Here is a 16,536-nt window from a genome sequence, read left to right on the forward strand (position 1 = left end):
CCACAGCCTCCCTGGAGGTGTTCAAGGCCAGGTTGGATGAGATCTTGAGCTACCTGTTCTAGTGGGAGGTGTCCCTGCCTATGGCAGGGGTTGGAACTGGATAATCTTTGAGGTCCCTTCCGACCTAAACCATACTGTGATTCCATAAGTGCATGGGCATGTGGGCAGGAGCTAGTGACACCAAAAAGTTGATTTCCTTCACAACAATGTGTTCCTCCAGGGAAGGAAACAAATTTGGAACCCTCTCTATGCTTTCTTGCTCAAGTAATGAAATATTTCCTGGTGCTGATGTTTAAATTACCATAATCATTGACACATTGTCAATGGAGAGCTGGTCATAATTCAGATTCTCTGCACAGTGTGCTCTCAATGCTATCTAAACACCTCTGTGCTGCTGCTCTTTAATCACATTTCCAGTTTTTCTTTGCAAACGTCACCAAGCTCTGCCCTAAACCACTGGGGAAACACTTCTATGCTGTGGATTCTGAGGCACCTGAGAAAGTCACAAGATACTTCTTGTATCTCTTTATTTCCTTTTTACAGCTCTTTGCTGGAGCCAAATTGCCTTTTCTGTTTTATTTAGATGGTTTTTTTCCTGCATACCCACTAGTCTCACTGCATTCTGTAAGCTGGTGCAGGCACAAACTGATGTTGAATCCAGCAGTTTTTAAGGAATCTTAGAACCAGCTTGTATTTCTTTAGGGTGCAAGTTAATTCTTCATGTTTTCTTTACATAAGCATTACTAACTGAAGGGAGGCTGTGGCCAGGTGGGGTTGGGCTCTTCTGCCAGGCAATCAGCAACAGAACAAGAGGACGCAGTCTCAAGCTGTGCCAGCAGAGGTCTAGTCTGGATGTTAGGAGGAAGTTTTTGGCAGAGAGAGTGATTGGCATTGGAATGGGCTGCCCAGGGAGGTGGTGGAGTCGTCATTCTTGGAGGTGTTGAAGAAAAGCCTGGCTGAGGCACTTAGTGCCATGGTCTGGTTGATTGGCTAGGGCTGGATGCTAGGTTGGACTGGATGATCTTGGAGGTCTCTTCCAACTTGGTTGATTCTGTGATTTTCTTCTGACTATGGTTTTGCCTTGATGTAAACATTTTATTGGATTTACTGTTGGATCAGTATCTTTGATTTGTGCAATAAATTGTTAGTGTAACATTTTTGGAGTGCTTTTTCTGAAATGTTGAATTTCCTACCCTTTTCTGGTTGATAAGCTTTTGAATGAGTCTTTGCTATATTGAACTAACTTCAGTGGTTTGCAGTGCCTTTTCAGTTGGTCACTTGGTTCATTGTACAGATTGGTAACTTACTTGTCCTTGCTTTTGCCATTCAGGATGTTGGAACAGAATGCAGACAAGGAAAGAAATTATGAGCTGGAAAATGATGTCAACTTGGCCAAGTCTCTTCAGCAATACCTTAAATATCTTGGTGTTCTCTCCCAGTCTGCAACTACAAATTTGTACCCTAGAAAGATGAGTGACAAAGCTTCAGTCAAGGTAGGATTTTTTGTGTGGTTCCTACATTCTGTGATCTTTTGATTCCTTTTTCTCTGAAGTCTCCTTATTTCTCAGTTTTTCTTTCTGTTTTGAGACCAGACTTTGTTTTTTACTGCCACCTCTGATTGCACTAACCAAGTTTTCTCCAAAAGAGTTTGGTCAGCTTCACCATTGTAGTTGTTAGAGCTTTTCTCATCTGGAGCATTTTACATTGCTTAGGAGTGGATTGTATCATGGGGCAGAAGGACGAGTGGGGTAAAAGTGGTAACATATTTGCTGGCTGATCTGAAACCCATCTTTAGAGCATTTGAATTGCACCTCTTCAAAAAGCTGGTTGAACTTGCATGTGAATTCTTACTCATGCTTATGATGCTTAGAATAAAATTGGTATAGCTTTGGAGCAGATTTTTATAATGCACCTGGTGAGCTGTATGTCAACATCGCTGAATTCTTACTGCTCGTAAAGGAAGCCTATTGTGGCCAATTAGGGCTCTTAGGTATATGTTACACATAAACAGATAGGAAGATAAATCACAACCATTATGTCTTCAGTACTGTCTATGTTAAAAAAAAAAATCAAACAAACAAACAAAAAAAACCACAAACAAAACCTACAGAAATGCCTATTGGAGAACTAAACCAAAATATTCATTTCCTAGAGAAAACCTGTCTCACTCTGAGATGGAATTTAAGAAACTTGTACAAGTGATTGAATGTGAAGGAGTTGCATATGACAGGCCTGGATCACAGGATGTCAGGGGTTGGAAGGGACCCAAGGAGATCATGGAGTCCAACCCTCCTGACACAGCAGGACCACATAATCTGGCACAGATCAGAGGAACACATCCACGCAGGCCTTGAAAGTCTCCAGAGAAGGAAACTCTACAACCTCTCCGGGGAGCCTGTTCCAGTGCTCTGTGACCCTTAACCCTCTACCTTTTACTCAGAAAATGTTTTTTCTCCAAAGCAGCCTATATTAAAGAAATAGGCTACTATTAGAGTAATCCTTAAAAAAAAAAAGGTATGTCCTGTGTCCAGTCCTGGGCTCCTCAATTCAAGAGAGATGTTGAGGTACTGGAATGTGTCCAAAAAGGGGTGACAAAGCTGGGGAGGGGCCTGGAGCACAGCCCTGTGAGGAGAGGCTGAGGGAGCTGGGGGTGTGCAGCCTGCAGAAGAGGAGGCTCAGGGCAGACCTCATTGATGTCTACAATTACCTGAAGGGAGGTTGTAGCCAGGTGGGGTTGGGCTCTTCTGCCAGGCAAGCAGCAACAGAACAAGGGGACACAGTCTCAAGTTGTGCCAGGGCAGGTCTAGGCTGGATGTTAGGAGGAAGTTGTTGGCAGAGACAGTGACTGGCATTGGAATGGGCTGCCCAGGGAGGTGGTGGAGTCGCTGTCCCTGGAGGTGTTCAAGCAAAGACTGGATAGGACACAGTACCGCAGTCTGGTTGATTGGCTAGGGCTGGGTGCTAGGTTGGATTGGATGACCTTGGAGGTCTCTTCCAAGCTGTCTGATTCCAAGATGCTGTGTACTGTTTGCATAAACACAGAATAAATGCAGCAGCCTTAGCTAATAAATACACTGATATTTTATGCAAAGAAAGTGTAGAGTCAAAATGACTGCTGTGTGTCTGCAACAGTAGCTTCCTACAGCAGGATCATGACCTTACTGAAATGTTACTATTGTTGTAGGCTGAAAGTTTCCAGCTTCACTGACTAGCATACATAATACCTCTGTTTCATGGCACGTATCATTTAGGACAGGAGAAACTGGCAGGCAGTGGCTTGGTAGCTTTGGGGATGGGCGAACGACCACCTTCATGGCACTTTTCCTCCACTCTCTACTCGTGGGTGCTGACTGCAGTGAGGATGTCCTGTTTTAAATCAGTGGGTTTTTTTCCAAAGGCAAGAAAACTTGCTCAAGAAGTGTTTCAGTGGGTCTGGTGTTGTCATACAAGTTCATAAATAATCCATATGGCTGAGACCTTCTGTGGGGAAGCCTGCTGTGATAACACCACCCACCAACCTTATCGACTGTTGCCATGGAGATGGGTACTCTGAAGCCTGAGGAAGTGGGATAAAGAGGAGAAAATCTGGAAATGAAGCACGTATAGGAGCAAACTGTACAATTTTATTTACTAAGGAGCCCATTTAAAACTCAGATGTTGGGTCATGGGTGTTACCTGTCATTTAAATTGATTTCTTTAAAGGAAAATTATCTTAAAAATTAGCAGTCAATCAAATTTTGAATGATCCTGGAGATATTTCTCTACCCTCTGCAAATCAAATGCACCTGCTATTCTTTCAAAAGAAAAAGGAAGGGCAATGTGTTTGTACCCTGATTCATTGGGTCATCAATAGAATAACATTTAGACAAAAGAGAAACTCAGGGTTTTTTTTCTACTCTAGGAAGTGGAGGAGAAGGGGGAAGGTAAAATGTAATGGTTTGAAAAGAGTAGGATGGAAAGCAGGTGAAAGAGCTGCTTTTGATGTGGTCATATGACTTGAAATTGAAAATGTCTATGCACTATGAGTGCATGCTTCAACAAAATCTTGGTACCTCATTTTTGTATTTCATGTATGGATAAAATCTGAGCCTTATTAAACATGGTAGCAAAATCTTACCTTTTTAACTTTCTCCTACTTATCTGATTGAAAATAAGGGTAATCCAGATACTTAAACTCAGAATTGCAACTCTTGGGCCTTTGCCTTTCTTCAAAATAGTTTTATTTCAAGTATATATTTACCTCTAATTAATTCTTGCTGTCAGGGAATAGGAGATGTAACACTACTCTGGCTGCTTTGATACATTACTTGTTCTGAAGCATAGCTGAATCTTACAGAAATGTAGCACTTCCAGGCAGACTTCCTGAGTGAATTCTGTTTTCATCCAAATGCCTCAGTAGAGCAATCTGGCCAAGATTAAAACAAAGAGAGAAAAAAGACAAAAAGGCTCTAACACATTTAGAATCATAGAGTCATAGAATCAGGCAGGTTGGAAGAGACCTCCAAGATCATCCAGTCCAACCTAGCACCCAGCCCTAGCCAATCAACCAGACCATGGCACTAAGTGCCTCATCCAGGCTTTGCTTGAAGACCTCCAGGGATGGTGACTCCACCACCTCCCTGGGCAGCCCATTCCAATGCCAATCACTCTCTCTGTGAAGAATCTTCACGTAAATATTTTAAAGTAAAGTTGTCTTAATTTTGGTACTCTCTGAAGATAACCACATGTGTTATCCGAGTAAGACCACAGAGCTTCAATGTTACTAAGCAAACAGCACTCATACAGTGATGCATAACCTTGTGAGGCACAGCAAAACCTGGTTCCTTTGTTCAAACAGCTGTCAGCTTGAGGCTTGATACAACAGAGACAGAAATAAGGCTGTTAAATCACCTGATGGACCGAAATTCCTGTTATGTCTACCATTTATTGCACCAGCTTCTTAAAGTGATTTGTCTTCTCAGTATTTAGACAGTATCTACTTTAGGATGTAATTTAGGCAGCTGATAATAACTTTGGACAAATAGCAGTAGATCAGAAGGCCTGGTGGGTCTGATTCTTGAGGATTACAGTTGTAAAGTGCATTTCAGTTTAGTTCAGCTGGGAAAGAGCTGTTCAGAAAATGGGCACTTGGTGGCATTTGTTACTTAAGCATTAGCTAGTGGGGGTTTGTTTCAGGTGTTTTTTTTTCCCTCCTCTTGGGCTTGGTGAAGATTTTACCCCTCATGGAAGGCTGCATTTTCAATATTTGTGATTGCTTTTAACCAAACCTGGACTTATGGAAAACAACATGCATCTGGGAACATACCCCTAATGAGAGAGAATGGTTTATCATATCTACTGAGGGGAGAAACACAGAGGCTTCAAATCACATTAATTCCCCTGCTCTTCTCTCCACTTAGATCAAACCCCTCTCATAGGGGGGAAAAAAAAAAACCAACCTCAACCCTGAAAAAAATGCTATACTGTTGATATTCCTACAGACACTGAGAAGTGGAGTTGGGTTTGCACATAGCTGATACTACTAAATCTGGGCAGTTAAAAGAGATGTTGCTTGCTTTGCTGCTCATGTGAACCCTGCTGGTGAGTTCAGTGAGCATTTGCATAGCAGGAGCATGTGAGGAGTCTTGAGGAAATACTTAAAGGAGGTGGAAAATGAAAAGGGTGGTGGGGGGGGAAGCTCTGTCTACAGCTGCTGTTATAGCAAAGCAAAAATACTTTTTAGGGAAACAAATACATTGTCTAAACTTCACCAGTCCTTGGCCCAAATCACTGAGGAATGATCTTACATTAATGGTCTTTAAGTCCACATGTCTGCAGCTGCACAGTTACAGGAGATTTTAGTTATACTGCTTTCATCTGACCCAGAATCATTGTTTGGTCATCACAGAAAGAGTAAAAAAAATTGGACTGTGATCCAAATGTACTTTAAAGACTCAAAATCAGAAAATAAGAAATGCTTCATTTGAAAAGCTTGGATTTAACTTGAACTATTGCTTTAACATATTCTCTTGCCTTCTAGTAGCCTTCCTTGTGCACTTTTTAAAGCCTCAAGCTAGCTGAAATGCACTGTTGTGGTAACATGCCACTGCTGTCAACTAGACTATGGCACTAAATCATAGAATCATAGAATCAATGAGCTTGGAAGAGACCTCCAAGATCATCCAGTCCAACCTAGCACCCAGCCCTAGCCAATCAACCAGACCATGGCACTAAGTGCCTCATCCAGGCTTTTCTTGAACATCTCCAGGGATGGTGACTCCACCACCTCCCTGGGCAGCCCATTCCAGTGGGAAATCACTCTCTCTGTGAAGAACTTCCTTTTAATATACAGCCTAGACCTCCCCTGGTGCAACTTGAGACTGTGTCTCCTTGTTCTGTTGCTGCTTGCATGGGGAAAGAGACCAACCCCACCTGGCTAAAGCCTCCCTTCAGGTAGTTGTAGACAGCAATGAGCTCTGCCCTGAGCCTCCTCTTCTGCAGGCTGCACACCCCCAGCTCCCTCAGCCTCTCCTCACAGGGCTGTGCTCCAGGCCCCTCACCAGCTTCATTGCCCTTCTCTGGACACCTTCCAGCACCTCAACATCTCTCTTGAATTGAGTAGCCCAGAACTGGACACAGCATTCAAGCTGTGGCCTGCTCAGTATTGAGTACAGGAGATGAATAACCTCCCTTGTCCTGCTGGCCACACTGTTCCTGATCCAGGCCAGGATGTGAACTGTGATTTCATTTTTGAGTCGTTAATTCCTCAAGTGAAATTTCTGCTTGCCAGTATTGCATTCTTCAATACTTAGACCTAACCCCTACCTTTACCTGCATCCTATCAGTTTATGAACAATGTAGTGACAGACTTTCCACATAGAAAAATGAACACAACATAATTTTTCCTTTTCACACAGCTACCTTGTAAAGATTAATTATTTGTACAGTGATTTGAAGGTACAAACGCTGTGGAAATGGAATTCTGAATTATGCTTGTCAAGTCTGGAGCCTTATTTAAAAGGGAAGTTAATTAATTTCTAGTAATTCCCAGATGAAACATAGATTGATAGTTTTAAAATCTGAAATACTGACTGGACAATAAGACTTGCTTCATTTTCAGTTCCCTTCCCACCCCTTCAAAATCAACTCTCTGTTGATCTGTTTGGGGTTAGCAGTGTGCAATTGTGGCCCAGAGGGCCAACCAGATCCTGGGTTGCAGCAGGGGAAGTGTGGCCAGCAGGGCCAGGGAGGTGATTCTCCCCATCTGCTCCACTCTGGTGAGACCCCACCTGGAGTACTGCATCCAGTTCTGGAGCCCTAATTACAAGAGGGATGTGGAGGTGCTGGAGTGTGTCCAGAGAAGGGCCAGGAGGATGCTCAGAGGGCTGGAGCATCTCTGCTGTGAGCACAGACTGAAAGAGCTGGGGCTGTGCAGGCTGGAGAAGAGGAGGCTCTGAGGTGACCTTCTTGTGGAATTCAGTACTTGAAGGGGGCTACAAAAAAGCTGGGGAAGGACTTTTCAGACTGTTAGGGAGTGACAGGATTAGGGGGAATAGAGCAAAGCTGGAGATGGGTAGGTTCAGGCTGGACGTGAGGAGGAAGTTGTTGAGCATGAGAGTGGTGAGAGCCTGGAATGGGTTGCCCAGGGAGGTGGTTGAGACCCCAACCTTGGAGGTGTTTGAGGCCAGGCTGGATGGGGCTCTGGGCAGCCTGCTCTAGGGTAGGGTGTCCCTGCCCATGGCAGGGGGGTTGGAACTGGCTGATCCTTGTGGTCCCTTCCAACCCTGACTGATTCTATGTTTCTATGAGTTTTTGCTTCTGTCATCTTGCTTGCAGTCTTGCTCTTTGTCTTTCAGTTATCTGCCCACAGTTTTTCAGTACACTGGGCTGAGTAAATAGGAGATGATGGAGCTGGTACACATTTATCTTTAGATCATGCTCATCAAATGAGGGGGCAGTGTTCAGAAAAATGCAGACTTATTTTACCTAACCTCTGCTTGATTTTTGTGCATTTTGGGACAGTGCAACAAAAAAAGGTTTGATATGAAAGGAAGATACCTCACCTTAACTCAAGCAGTTGTCTACCAAATGATTGTTGATTTCAATGGGTTTGCAGAGATGGATGCTGCACATCTCTCTTCACTTGCATTTTAGTTTAAAGTATTCTCAAGATTCATATGTCAGAGTTATAAATATATTGAACTGGTGTTGATGTGCTCAGTTTCTGGCAGATGAAGATCTTCATGTTTCTATGTAAATCATCTTTAGATAACGAGTTAGCTGAATATACCAGCATATGCCTACAGAGAGTGTTTAAGCATCATTTACTGGAACCTTAAGTAACAGACTTACTGACATATGAGCAGACTGTTCTCAGGCAAGAGAAGCTGCTACACCCCAGTGTAGCTACCAGCACTGATTGCCACGCTGCACAATTTCTACCAGCCACTGGGCTTGACTGTCACTTTTTGATTCCTGTTGATAACATTGGGAAAGTTCTGAATGCAGTGGCATGGCAGGAGTAAGTCTGCCTCAGGCCTCTGTTCCCACAGCTACTCAACCGTGGGGCCAAATGGGGCAGGTACTGCTGCTAAACACAATAGGACTCATGGTCTGACTCCAGTTAGTGGCACTCAGCCCACCAGACACACACAACAGAGTGTCTCACCCAGAAAAGTAGTTAGAAATTGAGTTTAAGAAGAGAGGACAGGCTCTGGTGATTGGATGCAAGGCATGGTCAGAGACGTGTGCTGGCCAGCCTGCTCCTATGCTGGCAGTCCCTTTCACCCTTTCCTGATGCTTTACCACATCTCTTCCCTGGTCTACCTTGATCCTCCAGCTGTTGTTTTTCCTATAGACATCTCATAATATACATTGCAGAATCCTAAGGTGATCTTTTTGGAGTCCCACAGTTCTTAGGCAGTAATCTCTTCAATTTGCTGGGTGATCCAGAGAGGTCAGTGGGAGAAGCTATCCAGTCATGCTCTTGGATGCCATAGCTGATGGCTCACTGTGATGACCCAGGCAGGAGTTGGGGCAGGGGCTCCATTGGCATTGATCAGCTTACTTTGGGTTCATCAGTCCATCATTTTTTTTCTCTCCAGACATTTCATCCATTTCTCCATGTGGACACAAGGCAGTTTATCATGTAACCCAATGTGTAAAGCTAACATATTTTGTTTATGACAAGCTAATGATGAATGCTGTGGAAATACCATCCACCACTCCTACACCAAAGGAAACTTTGTTTTAATCTGTAAGATGGAGAATTTTCAGAAGCAACAAACCAGCAGTTGGTTATGAAGAGCAGAACCAGTAAGTTTCTCAGCAGTACAAGCCACAACTAGTGATAGAAATTACTCATGCAGGAGTCTGTTGGAGAAGGTTGAAGGGTAGACATGCAACTGAGATCACCCTAACAAAGATCAAGAATAGCTGGAGACATTTGAGAAGTTAATTTCTTAAACAGTAAGCTACACATGAAAAAAGCCAGTGTATTTATCCTCTTTTATTTTGGGGGGTTGTTTTGTTTCGATGGTAGAGTATGCTGCTCACAAGCAAATCCTTGTCAACTGAAATGACAGCAGTGAGATTATTGAATGGTATGCAGTCAGAGCCCAGACAGTGATGTTATGCTGCAGTGTCACAACCACGAAGCAAAGACATCACTAGTTTCGATCAAAGACGACTCTGCAGACCCCTTTTGCTTGATCAAGCTTCTGACACTGCAAACCACTTGTTTTAATGTGTTAATTAGCAATCTTTGCCATTTTTGCTTCTCTGATGTAGTTCTTAAGTGGTTTCAAATCTATGGTAATTCTCAGAAACAAAATAGGAGAGAGTTAAAGAAAATGATCAATGAAACAGTAGGTCAGATGAGATGAGTGTATTGTGAAGGCCTGTTGCCCTAAACCTGTGAAGCTTAGAAAAAGACCAAGAGTTGATCCTATCCCACAGCTGTGAGAGGCACTAGATTGTCCTTTTTGCTAGTTTCTGGATTCTGAATTGGTCTTCAAAGTCTCATTTTTTAAGTATGGTGTAATACCATTATCTATGGTAAGTGAAAAGGTCATTACCAGCTGGTGGAAAAGGCTTTTGCTCTGCTATTGCTCAGAAAATTGATTTCTTTCATTAGCTTTTCCTATCATTTGCAGACAAATCGAACACTGAATTTGGTGCAAGGGCCATAGTATTAATATCCTATCTACAGCACACACATGCACACTTGTAAGCAGAGTTCTCCCCTTTCAGCTGGCTTGAACCTTTCTGGAAGCCTGCTAAGGTATCCTACTGCTAGTGCAGTGTTGTGTGGGAACAGCAGCCCACCAGCTGATGGAATTCAGGCTTTGCTAGCATAGGACTGGCCACTGTAGCTATGGTAAGATCACAGAATCATTTAGGTTGGAAAAGACCTTCAAGATTGAGTCCAACCAGTAACCCTACTCTGCCAAGTCCATCACTAAGCCATATCCTCAAGCATCACACCTACACTGCTTTAAAACACAGCCAGGAATGGTGACTCAGACACTTCCCTGTGTTGCTTGTTCCAGTGCCTGGCAAACCTTTCAGGGAATTTTTTGTCCCTAATGTCCAAGCTAACCCTCCCCTGGTGCAGCTTAAAGCCACTGATGCGTTGAAGGCAGAGCTGTGCTGCTTACATAGCTCCATCCTAGGAACTTCTGCACTGTGTTCCGCTCCATGACACCTGTTTACCTCAGGTTGTGACCCATTAAGCTGCTGAGAGGCTGACAGAGGTGCAGCTCTGACTTACATCCAATTTGTGTACAATCACTTGGTATTTTTGATGTGTTTCCTTTCTTGATTCTGCCTGCCTGCAAGGAAATCACAGCTCTGTTAGTGGTAAAGGATGTTTGAGTTGTTAAATAGCTCCTCAAAAGCCAGCCCACATCCTCTGACCTTCATCTTCTATGAGTGGTTTGAGAGTGTCTGGTAGTTTTGCTCCCTGTAAGATGTGATTTATTAGTAAAGCTTTAGAAGCAAAAGAGAAAACTGGATATAGGACAGAGATCCACATTAAGCTAAGGCTACACAGGCTGGATTGGGCTGACTTAAATGTGTGTCTGTGACTGAATGGGGATTGCCCATCATGTGTTTCCCTTTCCCAGCTCCTTGTTCCTCCCCTCTTCCCCAGGAAGTCCTCCAAAAGGTAGAAGGTAGAGAGTACCGGGATGGGAAAGGCAGTCAGTTCATGTGAAATCTCTGTGAACTACTTGCTGTGCCTGGGACTGCTTTGTGTTATCCTTTATGATTCCTTCTAGGAAGTAAATATCATTAGAGAGTTAATTGCCCCATGCAAAGACCCACTGAAAGGGGGAGATAAATACCTATGACTAGTAGTTTTTCACAAATAAGCCTTGCTTTTAAGTCCATAAACAGTATTCAGCTTGTATTTTGACAATTGCCTCGCCTCTTGGTATTGATCAGAGCAGTGCATACCCTGCAGCTGCTGCACTGAACCGAAGCTACACTGCTGTTGTTTGATACAATTCCCAGGGGCCATTAAAATATTTCATGCACAAAGCTGGTTGATCTCTAGCTCTGTATCATTTGACACTGTCTTAGTCTAGACCAATTTATTGGCATTAACAAAACACGTTTCTAATGTTAAGACCACCTGCCAAAGTCAAAATCATTATGTTGGTGGACCACAAGCCAAAGAAGCTTTTTTTTTTTCCCCCTGTGGTAAAGTTGCTTAAGACATAAATTTACAAATCATGATATGGAATCATGGCATGAAACTCTTCAATCATTTCTCAGGGGAAAGTGAACTCCCTTGGAAAGCAAGGGTTATGAATATATATTGTAAAATTGACTGACTGTTATCAGGAGAAATAAAATGGTTCAGATGCAGAGCAAATTTTTGTCCATAAGTAAAGAACTAGATAAAATCTAATTTTTTATTATTATTATTAATCTCTGGAAGAGCTTCTCAGGCTTACATCTTTCACTTTTACAAAATTCATTATCAAATATATAAATAATTGTTTTTCTGGGCAGATTGTGCTAATTTCTCTCCTCTGGAGTATATAATCTCTGTGATCTATGTGTATGCATATGTAAATACTGCATACACAGCTCACATCAGCTTTGAGGTAAGTCAATTCTCTGTGATATCTTTCTCTTGCTTTTCAGTAGTTTTATCAACTGGTTTACAAAAACTCACCATCTTGAAATTGACAATCTACATGTGCACTACAGGCTCTAATGATTGTTTTCCTGGTGGGTAAAACACTAAGGGTTATGCTTATGATTTCTGCATAGCAGTAATCATTACAAAGCAATGACCCAGTCCTTTTTTCCACATTCTGCTCTCTTTAGAGCTACATCTACGATGAACCCATCAGGTACTACACGATGCAAAACTCCAAAGAGCGAGCACCTCCTGTGGCCCGTGCAGAGACATCCCATCAACAGCATGCTGAAAATCTCCGTGGGAGGACCCTCAACCAGCCTCAGCCAGACAAGTTAGCCCTAGAGCCAGAAATGGGACTGGACCAAAAAACTCTGATGGCTGCACTGCATACGTACATCACTCAGAACTTGTCAGCACAAAGCAGTGGTAAAAGCTCTCACAGCAGGACTAAAGAGCCTCGCATTTATGCTGATAGATTCCACTCTTCACAAGTCAGTCCTTTTGATGGAACTTTGGCCAAAGGAAAAGTCTTTAAAATGAAGAAGCTGTTCCAGCCAAGACCTGCGTCTGGAGTGCTGCAGCCAACCCCTGAGATGCTGAATCATAATTCTGTGACCCAGAATGACCTGAGGGACCCTCTGAGTGCAGTGGATGGTAAGGTTGATATTTACTTACTTTAAATTACCTCTTTTACCTTCACGTTCATGAAAGAATGTGAGGAGAAAAAAAAATTCTATAAAAAAGGCATTCTGAGATGTCTCCCACAATTATCAAGTTTGTTTACCATAACACAGTACTAATGCTCACTCTTCTATCTACTCTTTCCCTGCAGACATCGACCCACACTCTTCAGCCTACCTTCCATATGCATGCAGAAACAGACCTCACTCAGTGCAATGTAACATTTATGTAACTGGTTCTGTTTTCAAATCATTTTACAAACAGCATCCAAATGATGGGTTTATCTTCACTATCAAATGGGGATTTATACATCCCACACTATATATAGGTAATAGAGCAATGCCTGGGTTTGTTTTCTGTTTCTCTGTGTTTAACTGGAAGCTCGAGCACTATGGGTAACATTCAAGGTTAGACATAGAATCTAGCACTGAAATAAAATCTAGTGCAGAATGCAGAGAAGGGGAGGAGTCTGTCACATGTGCAAACAGGTGGACATGATAATCCACCCAGACTAGACTCAGTGGCTGGAAGTTAAAGAATGAAGCTTTATATTTACAGCTTAACACCATATACAAGCAGATAGTTACAATCTATACGGCTAGATACAGAAATATACAAGTTGAAAAGTAATACAGAAACACAACTGCCCTACAGAGTCCTCAGGAGGGGCTCCCAATCACCCTTTCATCTTCTTTCCACCCCTCTACCTTATCCCATACTTTACCTTACGTTTAAGGTCAGTTTGGAGAATTGGCATGGAGAGTTAGGAAGCAGAAGGATTAGTCACACAGACAGCAGGTTATAGAGAGAGAAGTGCATAAAGCCAGAGCCCAAGAGCAACTCTGTTATCTTTATTTGTGTTCTTGTTTTTATCCATCTCAGCAAGCCTATGAGTGCAGCAGCCATCACCATTGTTTCCTTTTCACAGCCCATCATCTAATTCCTCTCACCAAAATATCCCAGCTAGGCTCAAACTAGCACAGTGGGGCTACATCTAGTTTTGGCTGAACATTCTACAATAACCCATTTACTGGATTTTCTTTTTATCTTTTTGGGTTTTTTTTTTTTTTTGTTTGTTTGTTTTTGGCTAGTGCTGTTCAATAATGGCCAGATCTTGATTTATTTTGTATATGATAGTTTGACAAATATTTAAATGAAGATAGGGTGTAGCATTTCAGTGGATGCTGTAATACACTTGTAAGTGTTGTTTTGTGAGATGAGATGGGTCTTCACCAGCCATGGATGGTGATCAAGCAGAGTGCAGAAAATGCATTCAGTTTGCTGTTTCATTAAACTACTCTAACTATTGATGTTATTCCAGGGGTTCAGAATTCCTGAAACCAGAAAGGTCTGATCCTCAGCCTTTGCCAGCAGTCACATCTGTTACACTGTAGTCAGCACTATCCCAATGGATTTTGGTGCTGTGTAAGAGGGTTCCTTTGAATCACTTCTGTAGTGGCTATCATCCTTAAAATTTATAGTTCTTTGATTAAAACAAAACCAAAAGCACCCAAAGCAACCAAACAACAAATGAAAACCCCCAAGCAGACAAACAGAAATCCCCAAACAAAACCACCCCAGAACCCACAGAAATGTCAAAGTTGCAGCAGAGGAGAGATAATGCTTGCAATCTAAAGGATGCTCAGAAGTGAAAGCATTCTTGGTATGGTGCCCAGAGATAATAGGTTTCAAGAACAAACTATAATGTAAAATCAAATCCAGGTGGCATTGTAAGTCCCTTGCACAGGTTAGACAATTTTGTTGCTGGACTAAAAACAAACTAGACACATGCTGGTTTCATTATCCTCCAGCTGTTCCACTTCACCTTTCCTGGTAGGAGCCAACCAGGGAAAAAATGCTTAACACTTAGAGGGAATAACATGTTTCACAATTCATTGAGTTGCACTACTTTGACTTGACACACATAATGTGCCCTGTAGGAACTTCTTCCATTGCATTAGCTTTTAAATGTTGCATAGGCATAAATCATTTGAGTGAGAAATAATGTGGTTTCTTTTGTATTTGTGTTCCACTTAATACTCTCATAAGGAAAGGGTGAGGACAGACCCCAGCCTAGCTGGTGTTTAAAATACCTTCCATTGAGATGATGTTTGGCCACACCATCTCTTTTTGCTTTTAACTGTTCTCCAAACTCTCTGAGTCATTAGGAGTTTCGTACATGTGTGGGTTGTTTCTCTCTTGTGCTCCCTAAATCATAGAACTGTGCCAAACCTGAAAAGCATGGGATGCAGTCACATGAGCTCAGTGCTCTCTTGCATCCAACAGAGGGCTGCACCAAGAAACTTAGCTGGGAGAACAATCCAGAAGGCACTGGGCAGATTAGCACTAAGAACAGTGACAAAACAGTAGCAGGTAAATTAGCTAACAAGGCACCCTGGGGGAGAAGTATAAAAGAAGGAAATTTGGAGCTACTTTTATGTCCGATTTGGAAACTGTTATCTCTAGGAGTAGTGTGATGTGTTTGAGTACTGTGTTGTGTGTGAGTACTGCTTTTGTAGTCTTTGAGTGTTGTGGTTTAACCCATTGGGCAGCTAGACACTGTGCAGCTGCTTGCTCACTTATCTCCTGCCAGGGGAATGGGGAGAAAATAGGGGAAAAGAGGAAATTCATGGATTGAGATCAAGACAGTTTCATAGGATGGAAAAGTAAAGGAAAATAACAACAATAATAATTGTGATAAAAGAAAAAGAATAATGAAACAGATGATGCACAATGCAGCTACTCACCATCTGCCGACTGATGCCCAGCCAGTTCTAGAGCAGGAGACATCTTTCATGCCAGTTTATGTGCTGAGCATGGCATTGAATATACCTTTGGCCAGCTGGGTCAGCTGCTCTGGCTGTGTCTCCTCTCGGCTTCTTGTGCTCTCCAGCCTCCTGACTGCTGAAAAGTCTTTGACTTAATGTAAACACAGCAACAATTAGAACATCAATGTGTTATCATCATTATTTTCATCCTAAGTGCAAAGCACAGCACTGTGGCAGCTACTGGGAAGAAAATGAACTCTGTCCCAGTTGAACCCAGCATGCTGTGCAACAGTGGAGTTGCCAATCTGTCTTCTGCACCAGCTGTGTTTAGAATTTGGCTCAGTTTTATGAGATTTGTTCTAGTCTACTCATTTTGATTTGTTTTAATGTAACAAATGTTGCAGAATACATCTCTCCATTGTTTTGGAAAGATCACAAAATAAGTAATTCAGATGTCCTTTATTTTTTGTTTTCAGAAGGTAGCAAACTTGAGTGTTTATAGACCAAAGACAATTTTTGTGTCCTCTGCTTTGTATTGCCAATCCATATGGTGCTCAGCTGCTGAGGATGGCAAGTATGTGGTAGGATGGTGGGATAGAAGGAGACTAAAAACATGATCCTCGTACTTCCTAGCTCTGGTCCTTAGTATTTTAAATCACACCTGTAGTTGTTCAATAAAGGTGCCATATAATACCTAAGCTTTACTGACACAAGTACTTAGGGCTTTGTTTGATGACCTGCATCCAGGTAGCATTGACTAGGGTAGGAATAGAAGCACCAGAGAAGCAGGGGGCTCCTCTATAACAGGTTTATTTATGAGTTAGGAGGACCTGCAGTGAGCCTGGTAGGATTACTTGGAGTAGGGCCTGTGACCATTCATTTTCTCATGTGATTCCTTGCTCTGCTCCCCCACTTCTGTTTGGTTTGAGATTGAGACTGCTTTGTTATTGGCTA

The 16,536-nt window shown here is 42.4% G+C and overlaps 1 protein-coding gene across 2 annotated transcripts in view; it reads left to right on the plus strand.

The window, feature by feature from the left end:
- The window catches only part of PTPRN2 (protein tyrosine phosphatase receptor type N2), a 705,188-nt gene that overhangs the window by 240,676 nt on the left and 447,976 nt on the right, over window positions 1–16,536 (plus strand). For both annotated transcript variants that reach the window (XM_064162805.1, XM_064162806.1), the window contains 2 exons: window positions 1,331–1,493; window positions 12,319–12,787. In XM_064162805.1, the coding sequence (XP_064018875.1) occupies window positions 1,331–1,493; window positions 12,319–12,787 (632 nt within the window). The remainder of the gene's footprint in view (window positions 1–1,330; window positions 1,494–12,318; window positions 12,788–16,536) is intronic.

The sequence above is a fragment of the Pogoniulus pusillus genome, chromosome 23 (genome assembly GCF_015220805.1).
Source record: "Pogoniulus pusillus isolate bPogPus1 chromosome 23, bPogPus1.pri, whole genome shotgun sequence".
In the NCBI taxonomy this organism is placed as follows: Eukaryota; Metazoa; Chordata; class Aves; order Piciformes; family Lybiidae; genus Pogoniulus; species Pogoniulus pusillus.